This window comes from Haplochromis burtoni, unplaced genomic scaffold, assembly GCF_018398535.1.
Source record: "Haplochromis burtoni strain Fernald_Lab_line unplaced genomic scaffold, NCSU_Asbu1 Contig_5, whole genome shotgun sequence".
In the NCBI taxonomy this organism is placed as follows: Eukaryota; Metazoa; Chordata; class Actinopteri; order Cichliformes; family Cichlidae; genus Haplochromis; species Haplochromis burtoni.
The window spans coordinates 3,008,457-3,029,309 of record NW_024582366.1 but is presented as its reverse complement, the minus strand read 5'-3'; the positions used below and the strand labels follow the sequence as shown (position 1 = coordinate 3,029,309).

The 20,853-nt window shown below is 41.1% G+C and overlaps 2 protein-coding genes across 3 annotated transcripts; both read right to left on the bottom strand.

The window, feature by feature from the left end:
• Positions 1–5,285: 5,285 nt before the first annotated feature.
• On the bottom strand, positions 5,286–11,095 carry tmem44 (transmembrane protein 44). Of its 2 annotated transcripts, none has more exons than XM_042222546.1 (10): positions 10,708–11,095; positions 10,502–10,628; positions 10,325–10,415; positions 9,888–10,069; positions 9,674–9,760; positions 9,424–9,594; positions 8,547–8,708; positions 8,176–8,244; positions 7,921–8,049; positions 5,286–5,563 (listed from the first exon to the last, which is right to left on the bottom strand). In XM_042222546.1, exons 1-10 carry the CDS (start codon positions 10,890–10,892, stop codon positions 5,369–5,371), a joined length of 1,398 nt encoding a protein of 465 aa, XP_042078480.1. In that variant the 5' UTR covers positions 10,893–11,095; the 3' UTR covers positions 5,286–5,368. The 2 variants fall into 2 exon arrangements, with proteins under 2 accessions (XP_042078480.1, XP_005921034.1); XM_005920972.3 differs by having other exon boundaries at positions 7,921–8,046; positions 10,708–11,094.
• Positions 11,096–12,565: 1,470 nt separating this feature from the next.
• lsg1 (large 60S subunit nuclear export GTPase 1) lies at positions 12,566–19,594 on the bottom strand. The gene is made up of 14 exons (XM_005920973.3): positions 19,196–19,594; positions 18,563–18,689; positions 17,912–18,032; positions 17,729–17,815; positions 17,486–17,572; positions 17,322–17,382; positions 16,965–17,141; positions 16,431–16,793; positions 16,055–16,156; positions 15,654–15,797; positions 15,436–15,559; positions 15,079–15,158; positions 14,517–14,690; positions 12,566–13,154 (listed from the first exon to the last, which is right to left on the bottom strand). The coding sequence occupies exons 1-14, from the start codon at positions 19,292–19,294 to the stop codon at positions 12,975–12,977; spliced, it is 1,926 nt and encodes a 641-aa protein (XP_005921035.1). The 5' UTR covers positions 19,295–19,594; the 3' UTR covers positions 12,566–12,974.
• Between the last annotated feature and the right edge of the window lie 1,259 nt (positions 19,595–20,853).

Here is a 20,853-nt window from a genome sequence, read left to right as displayed (position 1 = left end):
AACCACCTGGACACGCTGAAGATCACCTTCGAGTCATATTGAGAAGAAAGTAGCTGTTATCTGATGAAAAACGTCGCTGACGGAGAAAACGGGCTAAGTTGAATAGAAAAATGTTGTCGCGGCAGAGGAGGCTTGCCGTGTGTTGACAGCTCAATGGGATAGACCGAGTACTACAGCAACGATGAACTGGCCTGAACTGGCTGTCTGACTGCAGGAAGTGACGTCCATCTTTTCGCGTGACGTCACGTAAGTAAGCGACGAGCACTTTTCCCTTAGAGAAAATATTATAACAGCTGCAAAGGGAACGCTGCCTTATGCTATAGCCTTGAACGCAATAAATAAATAAATAAAATAATGCTGGGCTAGCAAGGAGTCAGTGATGCCTCTAACACAGCACAGTGTACGCACAATATCAGTGTAAGGAGGAAGTACAGATTTTTTATTGGTTATTTACGAAAATGTTTTAGAGTTTCTCAAGAAGAAGCGATGACGAAAGCCATCAAACGCTTTATTGCTAAATAGAGTAAGAGTTTTAGAGTTTCCCGAGATTCGGGGTATCAAATATCTGCTCTGTCAGCTGTTCATCGTCCTTTTTCGTTGTATTTTTTGCTTGTTTGTTTTACGTTCTACATAGTTTTCAGAGCAGGTTTGCTTATTCCAGCTTTCATTGTTTAAAGTATTTTTGCTTTGGTCAGTTTTGAGTAAGAAGAAAGTGAGTATAAAGGCTCTGTGGATCAGGGGCGGATCTAAAGGGGTGGCATGGGGTGGCAAGTGCCACCCTAGTTTTGCATATGACAGTGTGGGGTGGCGTGGGGTGGCATGTGCCACCCTAGTTTTGCATATGACAGTGTGGGGTGGCGTGGGGTGGCATGTGCCACCCCTAGTGCCACCCTAGTTTTGCATATGACAGTGTGGGGTGGCGTGGGGTGGCATGTGCCACCCTAGTTTTGCATATGACAGTGTGGGGTGGCGTGGGGTGGCATGTGCCACCCTAGTTTTGCATATGACAGTGTGGGGTGGCGTGGGGTGGCATGTGCCACCCCTAGTGCCACCCTAGTTTTGCATATGACAGTGTGGGGTGGCGTGGGGTGGCATGTGCCACCCCTAGTGCCACCCTAGTTTTTCACATATGACAGTGTGGCAGTGTTGTTTATTAAAATAAGATAGCATTAACACTTTAGTCTAGCACTAAACTTCACCATGATATTGTCATGAATAGTAGCGCACACTAAACCAGGTGAGAGTCACAAATATAGTTATTTCACTGTGTTTATTGAGCACATGTTGAATGCTTTCTGCTTTTTGCAACTTCATAAATCTTGGGGGCTTACAAAGAACTGATCAAAAGAAATTAAGATATCAAAACTTGACATATTTAATCCCTAATTCAGCCAAGCTTCATAAAAACTAGATAATTCTTTCTCCTGCCAAAAGCAGTGAACACACAATTTAAGTTCATATACCCCATTTGTAAAACACATGCCAAATCAGTTGCTCCTTTGACAAAGAAATTCAGCAACCCACGATTATATAATCCTTTATTCAGTAACAACCATGTATTCATGAGTGAAGATTTAGTTTCTGATTTATTCCTCACTTGTGCACTTCAACTATTGTGTCACTCCTGTGCAATTCACCTCCCCCCTTTGCTAGCCAAATTTCAAGGTGAACAAAATGTTCTGCAGGATCGAATCACTCAGTGCCTTGCATGCTCTGCAGTGGAGTGGTCGCTGACAAAGGGCCAAGAAAAACAAAAAGATCCTCTCCCCACTGCAGCTTCAGATGTGCTAATCCAGACTCTTCATCACTTTTGCAAACAAAATTCCACCTTTTTATATGGGACACACGGGTTGTTTTCTTTTGGCCTCAGAAGGGACTGACATGAGGCCCAGATCAAGCCATGCTAGCTCAGCGTTTGTAATGGCATCGGACCCCTAAATGACAATTTGACTTTGGGTCTATTTTTAAGATGGTAAAAAGTTTTAATTGCCAAGTCTCCAACAGAAAGGTTCAGGACATATTTTTTTCAATATAGAATTACAGTCAATCTGTTACTATGGTTGCAATGACTGATCTGAAGACTTATACAGCTACAGACATGGGATATCTCCATATTCATCAACATTCGATAAGCTTTTGTGCATTCACTTTTCAAAGGTAGTTAAGACAAATCTATTGCAGATATATAAATTAGAGATGGACCGATCTGATATTACGTATCGGTATCGGTCCGATACTGACGTAAATTACTGGATCGGATATCAGAGACAAATAAAAAATGTAATTGATCCATTAAATATCAAAAAAGCCCCTCACAAAACTTGTGACATGGCGTAACTCGGCTCATAACCGTAGCACGTCGCAGCAATGTGGTCACGTGATAGAGGGGCTGTGTGTATTTGCAGCCTCGCTACCAAACCAGCATTTCATCTCCGAGGAAGTGATCCCAGAGAGAAGTAAAGCAAGTGTGTAAGTTCATCTCTGAATGTTTGTAAAGCATTCCCGCGTTAAGCTTAACAACCGATTTATGGAGCGACTGCCTCTTCTCTCCCCCTCCCTCTCCTGCTGCTACTTCAATCATGAAACTGATCAATGATCAGCTGATCGGCTTTTCTCTCTTGTTTGTTTTTGGCCCACTTTGCGCCAGAAAGAGGAAACCAGCGGCTGAACAACAGCAGCACTTTTAACCTTGATAATCTGTTGTTAGAATTTATTTAATATTACTTTCTACACCAGGATCTTTTTCTACATAGCTGACGGCTGGTAACTGTGCAGGGGCGTTTAGTCAGGGGGGCCGATAGGGCATTAACAGGGAAAAGGGGGCACAAAGACATCCTTTTCTTTCTTATTCTCATTTTAAATGTCGAGCTTTTAATAAAAAATTATCCGAATCTTACACCCAAAGTTTTAATCTGATGTAAAATGTATAGAAGTAACTATTAGTTCTAATATACCCTAGTAAGCTATAGTACTTTTTCCTTTGGGAAGGTACCATCTGTGCAGTCTACAATTCTGTTGAAGAAAGATGTTGAATCTATTTAATTATTCTTGAAAAATAATTTATTTCTGTGCATTTTTTTCACACTGCATCAAATTAAAGTTGATGACGTCGATTAAGCATCACGAGGTGGAGGGTGCGGGGTGGTTCCCTATTTTATTTTATTTTTTTTTGCTGGGAGTTTTAGAGCCCTATTAGTCAGGTTGCTTAATATTTCTGCTAAGTACTCTTTAAAATACCAGAATAGGGAGGATGGTGCAGGTTTAAGTTTATTAGATTGATCAGTATTGCTGAACTATGAAATATTTTGGGTGCAGTGCATTTTTTGCATACAGGTATAACAGAATAGCTTTAGTTTTTTTTTTTTTTTTTACTTGAGTATGAACTTGTACAAAAAGCAGCAAGATATTAAAAAAACAGTTTTATTGATTAAAAACCACTATATCGGATTCATATCGGTATCGGCAGATATCCAAATTTATGATATCGGTATCGGACATAAAAAAGTGGTATCGTGCCATCTCTAATATAAATGCATACACCATCTTCTTAAGCACACCTGCTTAAATCTTCGTTAATCAGCCAATCACATGGCAGCAAATCAATGCATGTAGGCATGTAGACACAGTCAAGACAACCTGCTTGAGTTCAAACTGAGCAACAGAATGGAGATAAAATAATTTAAGTCACTTCGAACGTGGCACAGTTGTTGCTGCAAGATGAACTGGTCTGAGCATTTGTAGAAATTCTGGAATGATTGTGGGGGCACTTTCCCCCACAACAATCACTATGGTTCACAGAGAATAGTCTGAAAAAGAGAAAATAGCCAGCTCTGCAGATGAAAATGACTTGTTTATGCCAGAAGCAAGAGGAGAGTGGCCAGGGTGTTTCAAGCTGAAAGTAAGGCAACTTTACCTCAAGTAACCACTTGTTAAAACCAAGGTATCGCTGAACCTTTAAGTAGATGAGCTACAGCAGCAGAGGACCACACCAGGTTCTCCTCCTGTCAGCTAGCATGAGGAAACTGAGTCTAGAATTGTCATGGGCAATAGAAGAGTGGAAAAATGTACCTTACATCAGTGGTTCAGGCTGGTGGGCTGGGAGTAATGGTGTGGCACATTTTGGGACAATTAATACCAACTGAGCATTGTTTAAACATCACAGCCTACCTGAATACTGTTGCTTACCATACCCATCCATTTGTGATCAACTGTACCAATCTTCTAGTGGATGCTTCCAGCTGGATAAGGCACCATGCCAAAAAGCTCAGATCCTGCCAAGCTGGTTTCTTAAAATGTGACATAAAATATGCTGTCCTCAAGTGGCCTCCACAGTTAATCCACTTTTGGGATGTGGTGGAGTGGGAGACTCATCATTGATGTACAGCTGACAAATGTGCAGCAACTGTATGATGTCATCACATGGATCAAAATGTCTGATCAATGTTTTCAGCACCTTGTTGAATCTATGCCACAAAGAATTAAAGCAAAAGCACAAGCAAAGTGTACCTAATAAGTTAGCCAGTGAGTGTATATTTAGCATTAGCATATTTAGCACTTGTGTAATCATGAATACTAGCATCAGTATAGCTGAGCAATAGGGTTGTTTACAATATTATTATTACAATATTATTACCTTCATTATTATTAAAAAACAAACAACAAAGTAGATAAATCACATGGCCTGAACATCAACACTGTCAGATCAAATAAAATTCAATAAACATTTCCCAGCCATTTCCACAGACAGAGCCAGTTGTTAAGGACATTAATATCCACTGCTGATATCAGCAATTGCTTTGTTACATCTCATTAGTTGTTTCCCAGTCATTAGTCTGAGACCTGTCACTTGAGGAAATGTAACAGGGAGGAGTAAAAATGTAATTGTTCCATAATCAGGCCTTAGGAAGTCCCTTTAGTTAAAAATGCCTCTAGTAACTTTTATTTCATAAAGCTTCACAGCAGGCAGATGGACGGAGGTCTGCTGAATGATGGAGAGGACAGACAAGCTCCGGGCGTCTAGTCTGGTTCTTATCTGCTCTGCCGGCTCTTTTCCCAGTCCAGCCCCGATAACCCAGGTCGACTAGCAAAATACAGGATATGACCCAGTAACCTTGAATGGCAGCAGGGGAGTAATAGTGTTTTATTAGGGAAGGTCTTTTCTGTAAACCTTTCTAAAAGGCCGAACGTCTTCAGGAGCTTTACGTTTGTGCTTCTCTACAGTGTTAGAAACAAAAAAAGGTACGTGAAATAACTTTAAACCAAAAACAATCAGTAATTTTTGTTGTAAAACAAGACAGATGACAGATTTATTTTTGCACTTTTATTTATTTTTTTATTCACAAATTACTGCACTCAGCATGTGTGAACTTCACTTAGCTAAGCTTACAACAGAGCCACACTCTTCCGTACCAGATAGAGCTTTCTGTGCGAGTCCAGACGGGGAACGGGCGCAGATGTTAAACGGTTCGGGGTTTGTCGGCCACTCTTGCAGGGGAAACTCGTCACCCTCCTGTTGTTTTGCTGTTGCTTTGCTCCAGTGTGTATTTGCTGCTTCAAAATCCCACTAGAAAATAAGAACATGTCAAAGTAATCGTACAAAGAATTATAGCAAAGTCATATAAACAGCTAATATTCTGAGACTAATGTGTCTGCTACGCTATAAAAGCATTTGGCGATAATCACATGGCACATATGATATATTAATGCACCCTAATGTTGATTTAAAATACAAACAAAGTATGTATTGATGAATCGGGAGGCAGCTCAGAAGTGTACCATACACTAAGTGTTCCTTAGTTTTCTAAGGGGGCTCATCAATGGTGGTCGTGTTGAATCATGCCCCATGAGAGCGTCAACTCGACACCTACAACACAGGTCTTGTATTGTTCACACAGTGACATTCCTGGCCAGCGAGAGTCAAACAACAGACTATAAACATCTCCCAAAATAGCCGAGGGTACTGGCCCCCTATAGACAAGGCAACCATTTTGCACCACTTCCTAGGCAGACAGACCCAGCCCACTGTTGGTCTTTAATCAAAGATCCTTTACAGCAGAACAATTGGACCACATGGCAAATCTCAAACAATTCCACCCATCACTGTAGCCCTAAGCCTCAGCTCAGCCAAGAACCAGAACTCAGCAGTAATGTGCGTGAAACACAGCACAATGGAGGTTTCAAGCTGCCGGCTGAGGCGACTGTCCAATTATCAGGATCACATGTAAAGTAGGAAAAGCCACTCATTTAAATACTTCAAAAAATGCTCTGTAATCTTTGTTTTAGTTCCCAGTTTGCTTTAAGGCTGTTAGGAAGTTAGGTAACCAAATAAAAAGCAAAAGATTCACTGATAGACCTGAACTCCTCTGGAGCTCTTTGTAATCAGGATTAAACATTAGACACAAAGTCATCTTGGAAAGAATCATTCTTTGTAAGATCGAGTAAAGAGCATCAGTAAATTCCAAGTGCATCAGACAGAAACGGCCCGGCTAAACTTTAAATTGCCTCCTGTTGTCTTTGTGAAGATTAAGCTGAGTGTTCACAGCCAAACAAAGTTATACTTTGTCACATTCAGCATAAACTTACACTTTTCCAAATCGCCTTTACTTCTCGAACAAACCAACTGTGCTAAAAGGGCATTCATGTCTTTTGTTTTTTCCTGTTTGGTGAACAGTATCAACCTGCGATTGTTTGTGCTTGCACCATTTGCCTTTGTTTCTGATTAAATGACATCCTCCATAGCCTGGCTTTCTAGTAAGGGAGTTTTTATGAGCATAAAGGCCTGACAAAGAAAAAAAAAACACTTGGAATTTGAATCCTCTTGCAAACTCAGACTGTGTTTTTCAAAAAAGAGAAAACTATATAAATACGAACTGTTCTCTAAAATAAGACTAGTGAAGATTTGATACTGGCTCAGCTATACACTGCAGAAAACTAAAATACAAAACACTGAGCTTGCACTCAGAAAACCACATGCACACGCACATCTCTCCATAGACTTCAACTTGTCTGTCCAATAAGAACATGCTGACTATTGTCTCCTTATAAGAAAGTCTGAGGGCTGTCTTCTGACTTACTTCCCCCAAAATCACATGTGCAAAGCACTAAGCATAGTTGCACTATTACATCCACTTACGAATTCTTCTGACTGCTGCATTTTCATACACAGACAGTCAATACCATTCCTTTATAATAAAGGATCTCAATCCTAAAGTGGCACTAAAACATAGGCAGCTTTGTCAGTGCCATTCTTATTCACCATTTCCACAAGCTGACTCCAGACCCCCTGGCTTATGATAATGAGTCATGAAGTCATTACCTCTTTAGGAACTTCACCACTGCTGTTGTGCAAATGACTCAATAGCTTAAACTCATAAAAAGACTCATACTAACAGAATCAGGTCATCACAGCATTTCATGTAAGGTGGCGTTACACAAAGGGTTATGTTCATTCATATTTTTATAACAGCCATGCACACTATCCAGCATACAAACATGCTGTCACCACCTAGTGGCACTTTGGAATAACTACATATTATAGCTATCCTTTACACCAGGGGTGGGCAATTCCAGGCCCCGAGGGCCGGTGTCCTGCAGGTTTTAGATCTCACCTTGGGTCAACACACCTGAATCACATGATTAGTTCATTACCAGGCCTCTGAAGAACTGCAGGAGCTAATTTAGCCATTTAAATCAGCTGTGTTGGTTCAAGGACACATCTAAAACCTGCAGGGACACCAGCCCTCAAGGCCCGGAGTTGCCCACCCCTGCTTTACACGGTGAGAACTGACATCTGATGTATTAAGATTACCAGCTTTTTGAAAATATATCATAGCTTTAGAGAGAGGGGGAGAAATGTTTATTTAGTGATAAATTTGATTCATTTCTTAATTTAAGTGATTGTATCCAAGTAGTCCAAGTCACCTCCAGATCCGAGCTGACCGGCGAGGAGTCACAGGATGTGTCTGTGGAGCAGAAGCCGTCGGCTCTGATCGCCCCAACCCTCCTGCTGGGAGGCTCGCTTCCCACGTCTCCCCTGGGTGACGTCACCTTCTCGAGGGGCATTTTCAAAAATGAAAGCACATCTAGTATTTGAAGAATAACGGTGTGCAGTGAAGAGTTCCTATCAAACAAACTGCTGTTGTAAAAATGTAGTGTCACAACAGATTCTTTGCTTACTTTTCTCGCAGGTTGACTGTTGACATCCATGTATTGGCCCACCTCTCTCATCTTCTGGAGATTTTTTATCTTTGAAGAAAAAGAATACTATTATAGTCACACCAAGGCTTTAGTAAACAAACACTATTAGAAGAACAATGCTAATAGTGTTTGTTGCAGAACGATGCCTGCATAGTGCTGCTTCCAAATAACTTAATCCACACAAGAAAGCAGTAAGTAAAAATCCAATATTATCGATATTACAGTAAAAAGCATGTTTATTATGGAAGTCTGATTGAAAACAAGCTATTAAATTCACTCTGAGAAATCCGAGAAGCAGCCTTGCGCACACAATAACAAAAAAGTGGTATGATTAAACAAAACAAGCTTACTTTTGTTTGTGCTGATGAAGGAATTTGCTCTTTTGTCTGTCTCTTCATGGCAGTGTTATTCTTTGCAGGGCGCCGTGAACCACCTAAAAGGCGCTCTGTATCTGCAAAAAGTCTCATAGCCTTCTTGCTGGAGCCTCTCTTGCACCAATGAGTAATTACAATCTGACATGACAGGTTAAAGGTCAACAAACCACACCACAGCATGACTGGCACAGACTCAAGCAAATCACCTAAATCTAGATGTAATGGACAGTAGCCCCGGTTTTAGTGAGAATCCACACTCGCCATCAATTTTGTTAGGTACACATGTTCAGCCACTTGTTATTGGAAGTATCTAATCAACCAATCACAGCAGCAACTTCATGCATTTACACATGTAGACATGGTCAAAATGACCTGCTGAAGTTCAGACTGAGCATCAGGATGGGAAAGGAAGGCGATTTAAGTCACTTTGAATGTGGCATGGTTGGTGCCAGATGGGGTGGTCTGAGTATTTCAGAAACTGCTGATCTACCAGGAGTTTCCCAAACATTCTGGTTTACAGAGAATGGTCAGAGAAATAAACAGTGACTCAAATAACAGTCAGTTGTCACAGTCTAGGCAAGCAGAAGAGGATCTCTGAATGCACAGTAGCTTTGGAATGTGGTGGAACAAAAGCTTCACATCATGGATGTCGGGCTGACAAATCTGCAGTAACTGCGTGATGCAATCACATCAATATGGACTCAAACGTCTGAGGAATGTTTCCAGCACCTTGTCGAATCTATGACACAAAGCTCTGAAGGCAAAATGAGGCCTGACCCCATACTAGCAAAGTGAGTTGTGAATCTCTACACAGTTTGAGTGATGCGTGGTCACACTTACTGTGTAAGGATACAAGAAGGTCTAGAGTCACACAGCCTGCTGATGACAGAAGCCATGGCATCGCTCTCATAAGAAATCTAAACTGAGTGTCACAGAGGAGTATGGCTGCAGTGTAGAGGGCACCAGCCAGTGAGCACAACAGTCCAGAGAAAATGGCAGTGTGGGTCACTTTATGTCCATTGCACTAAAAGGAAGAATACAAATAACACTAGGAACTTTATTAGAACAGTAACATGATTTTAAGTGAATGGTTTGTCACTTACTACTCTGCAGAGTTTGGGGATCCTGGAGGTACAGGCTATGACAAAAGACAGCAGCCCCAGTAGGTAACCCACGATTTCAGTGTTGTCCTACAGACAGACGGTTTTACGATGCAGCAGAAGGACATTTAGAGTAGCTGCAAAATGGCAATTCAAAAACAACAAAACAACCCAGGTGACAGCACTCATTCACATGTGTCTGTTTGTGTAACCACACCATTGAAGAACTCCAGCTGGAGACTTGAAGGACAACATGCAGCAGCGTCCTCCCTTTGACGGGCTGCAGTGCTGAAGTATGGGAGACCCTGGACTTCAGAAAACCTCCTGCAACTACCATCAAGACACACACTGCTAGGAGATGCTGTCTCCTCCTCCTCTTCATCATCCTCAGCCTTTTTTCTGAGAGAGAACACCAGAGAGGACGGTTACAGTTAGAAAGCATTTCAATAGGTCCCCTGTTCATTTGTATGGTTATCTGTAGCGCCTCTCTGATAATTGTACCTACTGTTTTGCCAAAAGGGTTTGGTCGGCTGGATGACAATATTTAAACACCTGTGCTACCTTGCTGCTGCACTTTGAATAATGCACAATTGCTAAATTGTTTGGGAATGATAAGGTTTGCATTATTAAGATAAGGAATTTTCTTAATCATACCTGCTTTCGAATTCCAACACAGGAACACTGGAAAGCACCACAAAATACAGTTCACAAAATCCACAGCGGCAGCAAAAGCACCCATTAAAATCTGCAGAGAGGGCAGCGATAAGGAGTTACGGTATTTTAATGCATAAATAGAGTGAAAATACTTGGTTACACGTAGAACTGTGTTACCTGTATATGCAGCTGCCTGGACAGGATGGCTCCAGTTGTACTGCACAGGTTACCGATGAAGCAGTAGAAGAAAACCGCGGTTTCTCCCGGATTTTCTCCCCGAATTTTGCACCTCTGATACACGAACCTTCACAGTTACCACAGGTCAATGTTAGATATGTATTAAATGAATGGGGCCGGTGGGTGATTAATGATAATCTACTTACAGGAGACATGATAGCAGCAAAAGCAGCGCAGAAAGAAAGGTGAGACCAACAGGGACGCAAAGTGTGTCTGCGTCACGGGACAAACAGGTGTTAACTGAATCCACGCAAAAATCCACCAAACTAGTCAGGAAATAGTCTGATCGTTCCCCGACTTGACCATCCGCGATGTGCGCACTTTTCTTCATTTTAAGCGCAAATGCTCAGCGACAATCCGCAGAACCGATCAGAAACTGAGCCATGCTCCTAGTGGAATATGAACATTTGACTTCTTGCTCATCAAAAGCACAGCGGCAGCTCTCCAAACGGCCCGCACGCGACAGGGAGGGGCTTACCTGTGCCACCTGTCATATATGGAAATACGTGCAAAGGCACAAGTGAAAATTTGGATTTTACGCTCTTTCTGTTTAGAGATGCCAACAAATAAATCATCGTCCATTTATTTAAAGAGGCGCGTTCATTTATAGCTACGATCAGGAGCATTGCGTGTACCTTAGTCCATTTCAGGAATCTTACACTTGATCACAGTGACCGCTTGCCAAAAAACGACTACAAATTGTTGTCAATGAGTTGTTGGGCTATGATCTGTCAAGCATATCTCTCATGAATGATAACAGGTGATTTTGAGCCACAAAGCACGTTCCTGTCACAAATGTAGAAGCTGCAGTCAGTTTTTGGCAAATTGACTTTTATATACATCCTTTATTTATCCAAGTCTCAGCAGAAATCTCACCAAATATCACATACAGCTGTTCTTTCAATACATTTAAAGTGGTCAAAAAGGATTGGATCGATTATAATTTAGAACACAGATTAGCTACAATAACAGAGCCATAAAAATACTCGAAAAACAGCTAATGTCTTTGCTTTAGACATAAACCCTTCATAAATCAAGCTGGTTTCAGTCTATCTACCAATATAAGCAAAGACATTAGACATAAAAAACAGAAACATCAGAAATCACTGCCACAGGTCAGGGGTGTTTGCGATTATTTATTGTATATTATTAATTTGACACTCATGGGAGTTCCCACTTGTTCCCAGGTTTACAACATTTTGTAGCTTGTAGCTATTCTGTGATGGTAAGAAAATCAACTCCAAATTTATTATCTGGTTGATAAATACTCAAAAACAGTAAGAATTAGAAATGCTCTCAGATGCTTAGACACCTACAACCCTCATGCACTTCTTTAACCTCCTAGGACCTGGCGTCCACATATGTGGACATCACATTATATATATTATAGGGGTGGCTATAGCTCAGGCAGCTGGCTCCCCCAGTTTGCATGCCAAATATCCTTGGGCAAGATACTAACCCCTATGAATGATAGTTAGAAAGCACTCCCTGTATAGATAATAGTGCTCGTGTGAATGGGTGTGTATGGGGTTAATGCGGCATGTTTTATAGAGTGCTTTGAGTACTCCAGGAGAAAAGCGCTATATAAGAACCAGTCCATTTTACATTTTGGGTTGTCTAGACCAAAATAGCAAATTTTGCTCTACAAGGGCCTGATATCCACTTACGGGGATGTTATACTGCCTCTGTTCCATCGAAACTTAAAGCCATTGTCCTCATGAGTGGATCTCATTTTTCTCAGAAACAAAAATCTGACACAAAAAAATAAAAATCACATCATTCTTTGTTTTTACATTCATCAGGTCCCAATCATCCCAAAGAGCAAGGAGAAATTAAAAATGCATCCCATGAAGGAGTTCGGGTAGTTCGCAAAGTCTAACTTACTCAGATTACAAAACTTGCTATTTCATAGTCTTCTATTACAAATACAAAATATTGTATTTACACTGAAGCATTAAGTAATATATTGTTATGGAAATATGACAAAAAAGTGTCACACCAACATGAAAGCATGTGTTTATTCTACGTAACCCGGTTAAGTTACAAAGAGCATTGCTTTAAATGTATAAAAGTCAACATACAGTATTTTAACTGATTCATAGAGACTTTATGTCCTCCTTGAATACAATTTTGGATGTTGAATCGATTGGTTGCTCTTTAACTGGTGATCAGCCTGACGGAGTGCACTGCACCATTTTGTTAAAACCAGAGCCGACAGATTATGCACCTCATTAGTTAATGTCATGACGGCCTGACTTTTCCACACTCACAGGATTAAAGGGGGCCTTCATCTACACAAAGCACTCAGAATTGATTCCCTTGGAATCACACATGAACCGTGCTTCAGGGTTTTTCCTAAAGTACAGTTCACAGATCTAAGTTGCTCAAATTAACTTAGATTTTCTGATCATAATCAGGCATCCAGATGCTTAGTAATCCGCCGCACTTTCTCCTTCTTGTTCCTGTTGCCGTGTTTTTTCCAGGGTTTGCCCACTGCCATCTCTGATTCAGCTTTGCCTGGACCCACAGGTCCACTGCCTGGTTTGTAGCCCATCACAGACTGAATTCCTTTGGAGAGTGCCCGCACGTTCTCCTAAACAGAGGTTCATCATCAACAAGAAGAAAAAAATCATTTAACTTCGTAATAAACTGCTCCTCTGCTGCAGACACACTTTATATTACCAAAAGTGTTCACTCGTCTGCCTTCACACTCATGTGAACTTGACTGACATCCCATTTTTAATCCATAGAGTTTGATATGATGTCCATTCAACCCTTGCAGCTATAACGGCTTCAACTCTTGTGGGAAGATTTTCCAAAAGGCTTAGGTGTGTTTATGGGAATTTTTGACCATTCTTCCAGAAGTGGATTTGTGAGATTACCACTGAGTTGCTGTCATTCCCAGTGGCTTCCACATTGTTATAATACCACTAAGGCTACGTTCACACTGCAGGCGAAAGCGCATCAAATCTGATTTTTTTTGACCCTATGCGACCCATATCTGATCATGGTGTGACAGTGTGAACGGCTCAAATCCGATATTTTCAAATCCGATCTGGGTCACTTTCGTATGTGGTACTGAATCCGATACATATCCGATGTTTTAGAAAGCGACTGCTGTTTGAACGGTCATGTCGCATTAAATCCATCTTTTACGTCACTGACACAAGACAGACGCCAATTATCAGTGCCGGAGAAGAACCCGATAAGACATTGCGAACGCTTCCTGGCCATCCAGTGTAGATGTCAGTGAAACTGTTGGGAAGACAACGTTGGAGAAACGTGAACATTTTATTTGTACTGTATAATCTGCAGATTCTGACAGAAATCTGCAGCTATCCTTTGAAGCACCGCTCCTCTAAAACAGCAATAAGCATAATTATTAGGTTATTTACATTATTATGTAAATAACAAAATAACTTAAAGCAAAAATTGGAAACGTGAAGTCTGAAGTCTTTATATTAAGGCCATCAGTCAAACAATATTGTTTGCTCTGGGTCTAAACAGAGCGCCTTGTGTGTGACGTCTTCTTTTGCGCATGCAAGCCGCTTTGAGCGTTCACACTAGAGCGCGTTTGCTGTCGCATTTTATTTGTAGTGTGAACAAGCAGACAAAAAAAATCGGTTTTGATAAAAAAAAAAATCGGAATTGAGCATTAAGACCTGCAGTGTGAACGTAGCCTAAGAGTTAAGTGTGGAATATTTATTAGTGAGGAAATTTCACAACTAGCATTCAATCCCTGGAATTCACTGAGCTCCTGAGAGCATCCCATTCTTCCACAAATGTTTGTTGATGCAGTCCGCGTGACTAGGCGCTTGATTTTACACACCTGTGGGCCTGGAAGTGATTGAAACACCTGAATTCAATGATTGGGATGGGTGACAGAAGACTTCTGGTAATATAGCTTATATTACAACATCTGACCAAAAATAAGAGATCAGCAGGAATAATTTACCTGATGGAAAAAGTTCTTGTCAACCACGTTTTCGATTCTCTTAATTTTGTGTTGTCTGTTCATTACTGTGGAGAGGTCACTGCTGTCTGAGTCTCTCTTCTCAAACTTTTTGTGCTGCGGCTGGAAGTCTTCAGCTTTTATATGTGGAGGGGGATGGCAGTGCAGAAGCTTGCCCTGTAAGGAAAAGAGCTATGTTAGGCAAAGAACGTTGTAAACATGATGCATAATAGACTGGTAACTGGTCAAATCAACAAATTCAGTGGTTACAAGAGAACAGCTACACCTTACAAAAGACTGAAGACCTCCACAGTCACATAGCCGAACCACAGATGTGCTACAGCTACACTGTTTAACGCTGCAGGTGGCAGAGCTGAGCCAAGATGAAAATAACTTATTTATCTCTCCTAGAATTTTCATCTGTTTTTTCCTCCCACTTTGTTAGGCTAAACATTTCATTAATGACCCACACTCACTCAACCACAGTCCAAAATTAAAACGTAAACACAAGCAACATAACTGTGTGTTTTTTCCAACCCACAACAGTTTGCAGTTGTGAACTTACGCTCACATAATCCTTCAGGACGTAACGGGCCGATCTGGACTGATCGGGCTGGCCGTGCGACGTCATGAAACCTCTCATATCTGAAACAGACAAAAAAGAAAAGGCTATGTTATAAAACAAAGAAATTACATCAAGGGGAAAGACAGCTAGCAGCATCTAAGGGTGCCACAGTGAGGTGACAGTATCACAAGTTGACCTAGGGACCTCTGATCAAGGAGGAACACAATACATAAAATTAAATCTATAAAATAGTTTTTTTTAAAGAATCTAAGATGGTTTACTCTCTCGACTTGTACATATTTCACCTATTGTTAATCTATTCTATCCAGACTCATGATAAATGTCTATTAGCCTCACATCCATACGCCATCAGCAGCTCTTCCGCAGTGGGCGGTCTGTCAGGGTCTTCATCTTCCCGCGGTCTGATAATATTGATGCCATAGGTGCCTTCTAACACGTGTCGAGGGATCGTCTGACATATGTGACCAATCTGTTAAGAACTACGTGTCGTAAGCATCAGAATCAATTATAAAGCAGAACAGGCAGAGTCTAGCTTTCTGTCACGTAAAGGATATGAGTGAGATCGCAGGTACGTGGTCTCTCATCTGGTCTATGGGCAGAATCCCAGAGCAGATCATCTCAGCTTTGGTAGAAACGAAGGAGGGCATGACCAGTCCTGGGCAGTCACAGAGACACAGGCCTGGCTCCACATATAACGTCTGTCATAAATGTCAAAAACAAAAACACACAAAAAACACCATCATAATCATCCATCCATCCTTTTTCAGGGGCGCGGGGGGTGGGGCGCTGGAGCCTATCCCAGCTGTGTTAGGGCGAGAGGCAGGGTACACCCTGGACAGGTCGCCAGTCTGTCGCAGGTCTAACATCATTATTATTATAATTATCATTATTATTATTATTATTAAGCTTCTTGCTGGTGGAATCCCTAACCTGCATTTGAGCAGTAAGTACCTACCTGAAAGTGTTTAGTGTGTCCAGGAGTGGCTGAGACAGAAACCTTCTTGTTCCTCAGAATAGTGTTGATGGTTGAACTCTTTCCCACATTAGGATACCCGACCTGTTGGTTCCACCACATAATGAACATTTAATTTCTTTAAAATAACTCATACTGAGGAAAGTGTGGAGCTTCTTCCCCGACTATGAATCCAATTAAAATGTTTCCTGTTCCTACGATTCTAGTAAAGCATTAAAAAGCACTCCTGGTATATTCTGCAGTGGTTCAAACGCTCTTACTAAATATAAATATACAACTCGATCCCAAAATTCAAAGGCAGTGTGGCTACAGCATGCAATTTACACTAGACTGACAGATAGATGGTCCTTTTACTCACCAGTCCCACTGTCAGCTGCCCTTCTTTAACCCTGGAGCCGTTGTGAACAGCCTTGAACATTTCCAGCAGCTCATCCTTGCGCAGCAGACGGCTGGAGTTGTGGAAAGATGCATCGGATGAACCAGCAGTCTCTCCCTCTGCTTCTTCCTCGCCTTCTGAACAGGTCTTCCAGTCCTCCTCATCTACGCTTACCTCTTCCTGCTCTTCCTCTATGTCACTCTGTTCTCCCCCGTTGTCCTCATCCTCCTTATTCTTTACCTCTTCCTCTCCATCTGCACCTTTCTGACTCACATCTTCTTTAATTTTCCATCCTCCTTCTTCTGGATCACTCTCTTCACACTCTGGATCGGCCACCTCCATGCCCTGTGAGGGGACAAGTTTCTGCACTATTTTTCACTGGGATTAAAGACGGCAGGATGACGCCAAAAGGTGACTTTTTCTTCAGTACAATAAATTATCTGTTCCCTAAAAAAAATACAAATGCATCACAGTTCAGAGAAGAGAGAAAAGTTCATCAAGCTTTCGCGCTCTCACCTTTTCCTCTGCATCCAGCCTGCTGCCTTCAGCCAGAGCAGACCAGAAAACTGCCCTCAGCCCCTCTTTCTCAAAGTATTTGGCCCAGACTCGCCTCTGCTCCCTGGTCAGTAGATCAGCTTTGTTCACCAGAAGCATGTTCACCTTATGCTCTGAAACTTCTTTAACATAGGACTCCTGGTGCCACACAACCAGAGAATTATTACAATCACTGGAGTACAGTTTAAACGTACGTAATGATGGATACAAGCAAATGTTGACAGATGAAATATGCAAAATGATTAAACAAAGTGCAATTCTTTTCATATATGAAACCAGATTTCTATCATCTGTCCACTATTGAAACAAAGCACTTACAAGGTCCAGACATCTGAACAGCAAAGGATTTCTGGCATCAACAATTTGAACAACGACGTCACTAAAATAAGAAAAAATAAATATTTGTTTTTTTTCCCCCTCAGCATCACATAATGAGAACAGATTCCTCAGGAAATGTGATATGCTGTTGATTTGGGTTCTACCTCCTCTCAATCACTCTCCACAGCTGTCTCCAAAATTCAAGGTTTCTCTCAAACGGGGTGAGAATTAACTTCTGCTCCTCTTCCAGCCTTTGAAGAGAACACTTGTAATTAGATTACAGGCAACAATAATCCAGCACAAATGTATCATAAGTCATTAATTAGAAAATTTTGAATGGTTATCCCTGCATTTCACTACTGATTCTTAACACCAAAAGTGACTCAGAGTACAGAAAAGCTGCATACTGTGCAAGTGCTCGTCTCCACTCCAAGAAGCTGTCTTTCTCTGTCTGTTGAAGCTCGTCTGGACTGGTGCTTTCATCCCAGTGGGGTCTTATAACAAGGAAATACACAACAGAGCTTATCAATGCAACATATTATTTATACATTAGACAAATTAACCTGTAAAAACATGTCGACTCAAATCACCGTCTCGGAATTCTGAGGAAATGTTTGTTGTCTTCGTGCAGCTTCATCAGTTCGCTTTTCTCCTCAGCTGTTAATAAGCCCGCTCGAGCTTCTGCCGGCACAAACTTGATATTGAGCTTCTCTAAGAAAACACAGAAATGAATGAAAGTGATTAGATTAACAAGCAGAATCAAAAAGGCAGATCTGCAGTGGAGATCACATAATATTTAAGACAAAAAATACTTAAAAACACAGGAAGAATTACTTCTGTTAGGTTTATACACGTAAATATTGTGGACTAAAATTCGATGTGGAAGGCTCATTCCCAGTTATCGCAAACACTCGATTGCAGTTGTTGCTACCCAAGGACAACCAGTTGCTAGGTTTATGGGGACAATTACTTTTCCACATAGAACCAGGCAGCTTTGATTTGTCTTTTTCCCTGAGTAAATGATGTCATCATTGAACAATTATCTTTGTCTAATTTATCATTTAATTTGTTGATGTCCTGAAATGTGCAAGTGTGACAATTATTCAAAAAAATAAGAATTCAGAAATGGGACAAATACTTTTTCAGAGCACTGTAGTTTCCCATGTTTAATAAGTAAAAAAAAGAAACATACCTACAATTCACCTGAAAACTAAACATGAGTGAATCAAATTGCTATTTACCTGCAACAAACTCTGTTCCTGCCAGTTCAGCTGTGGCCAGAAAGTCATCCATGGAACTTTGTTCTGTCACTGACTGCAGGTTCAGCCGCCCCCAGTCGTAGCCATCATTCAGTTCACTGGTGTGGAGCTGAAAATACAAAGAAAAAACAATGACAACAAACTTTCAGTAGCTTGACCAGCAGTAAGTGCCTGTGAAAAAGCGTCGAGATTAAACAAAGCAGCTGTGACTGGGACATCATCGCCAAATAGCGGATCATTTTCACATCCTTGCATCCAAACCACCCTTTGACTTGTTCTAAAAATAGTTGAGATTTTGTTAAAACAATTTCCCAGAAAAGTTTATCCCCATCACAAACGTACCCCAGTCATTTATTTACGTAATAGTCCTTGCGCATTAGTTCGTTTGCTCTAAAACAACAGCATCAGTAAATTTACATCCTGGTAAGCCAGTGTGGGGTAATCGTAACACTAATACTAACAGCTAAGTGGAATTAAAAAAGTTGAGTGGCATTTAAAAACGGGGTCACAACTGCTTAGGGGATGATACTATATCACGAAAGGTCTCATATCTATATCTGTGATTATCTGAACACGTTTAACACAAGCTAAAAAAAAAAGTAACGTGTGTCATACCCAAGAGTCGCCCCTTTTGTTTCCCCGGCCTGCCTGGAGCCTCTCCTTGATCAGAGCTCTGCCCAGCACGGCTCCTCCGCCCGCCTTCTTCTTGCCCATAATAGCCTCCGATGCTGTCACTTCACAAAACACAGGAGGAATATAAAACTGAAGAATACTGCGGCCAGCCACTCGCTTCAGAGACCCATGTGCACTACCTACAGCCTTGTTGTCGTAAAAACCGGAAATGGAACAAACCAAACGATTAACATATCCGGACAATTAAATTGGTGTTGGACTTTAGAAGCCATGTTATTTTATAAAAAGCTACCCTTTATATTCTTTATACCGTTAATAAAATAAACTCTAAAACAGTAACAAACATTATCTTCTAATTTGTGTGATAAATACAGGCGGGAGAGTAGCTGTGGTACATTCCGGTTACACGCTCAGCGGTTAAATGTGCCCTGAAGAAACACCGACAGAAACAACATGAGTTCCTCGTGTGTCACACTTGGGAGTGATCGGGACGTTAGAATTAGATTAAATTAGAAAAGAGTATATCTGTACTGTGCGATACTTCTAAAGGCAAATTGCTTTCCATACTTTGGTATCGTTCCAATAGAACGTAAATGCAGTACTACACATAGTTTTACCCTATAAAGACAGCTTAAATGGGAGAAAGCAGTGTGATTTATGAGATAATTCATCATTCTGAACACATTTTAATGACCACCTTTTAATGTCAACAATAATTAGTTAATGCAAGAAAAAAACATAACTTTCAGACTATCCTGTATTTTGAAATTGGGTGTTTTGGAGACATGGAATGTAAATGTGCATGTCTCTAAAGAACTTTGTGTCAGCATCTGTTGTTTAGATGTGTTATGGGCTATAAATAAAATGACAGTCAATACAAAAAGGTTCAGTCATTTTTCATAGTGCATGTTTGAGATACATTTTTTCATTAACAAAACCACCAACACAACACAGTTAACACAGTTCAGTGGGCTACATACTGAACTTAGAGGAGAGAAACAAAGTAACAATCATATCTCCCTAGTATTGATTAGATACCAATATCAGTGTTGGTATTGACAGTATCAATATCTGGACTGATCCTCCCACCCCTGGGGTATATCTATCTCAATCTGAGCTGTCCCTCAGATCGGGGTATAGTTAGAAGGGCAAGAGTGAGATGTTTTGGACACCTCCTAAAACAGAGGGACGATGCCAGGCACCAGCAGCAGCAGCTCATAGGGGAACAAACCATCCCCTTGGTGCCTCTCAGGAAGCTGCTGAACGGACAGTGCTACTACAAACCCCCGGTGGAGCGCAGCCGGAGTGCACCAAAATTGGGCTCTATCACGGAGGACTTGGTGGGGGAGGAAGAGGAGGAGAAAGCAATGCACTTTGAGTGTGAGGACATTCTGGACACGGACAATGATTGTGTTGCCAATGGCAAACAAGAGTTGACTCAAATTATTAATGACTTGGGAGAGATGAGCATAGGAAACGACGATGTTTTCAGGGTTTTTTTTTTCTGCGCTGCAGAAACTTGTAAAACTACTGTGAACTTGGTGGATCTGTCCAGATCTTTGACTGGAAACTATTTCTGTGAATGAGTGGTTCAAAAATGTGTAAGTGAAAAGCTGCCATATTTCAGGTCCCAAAGTCAA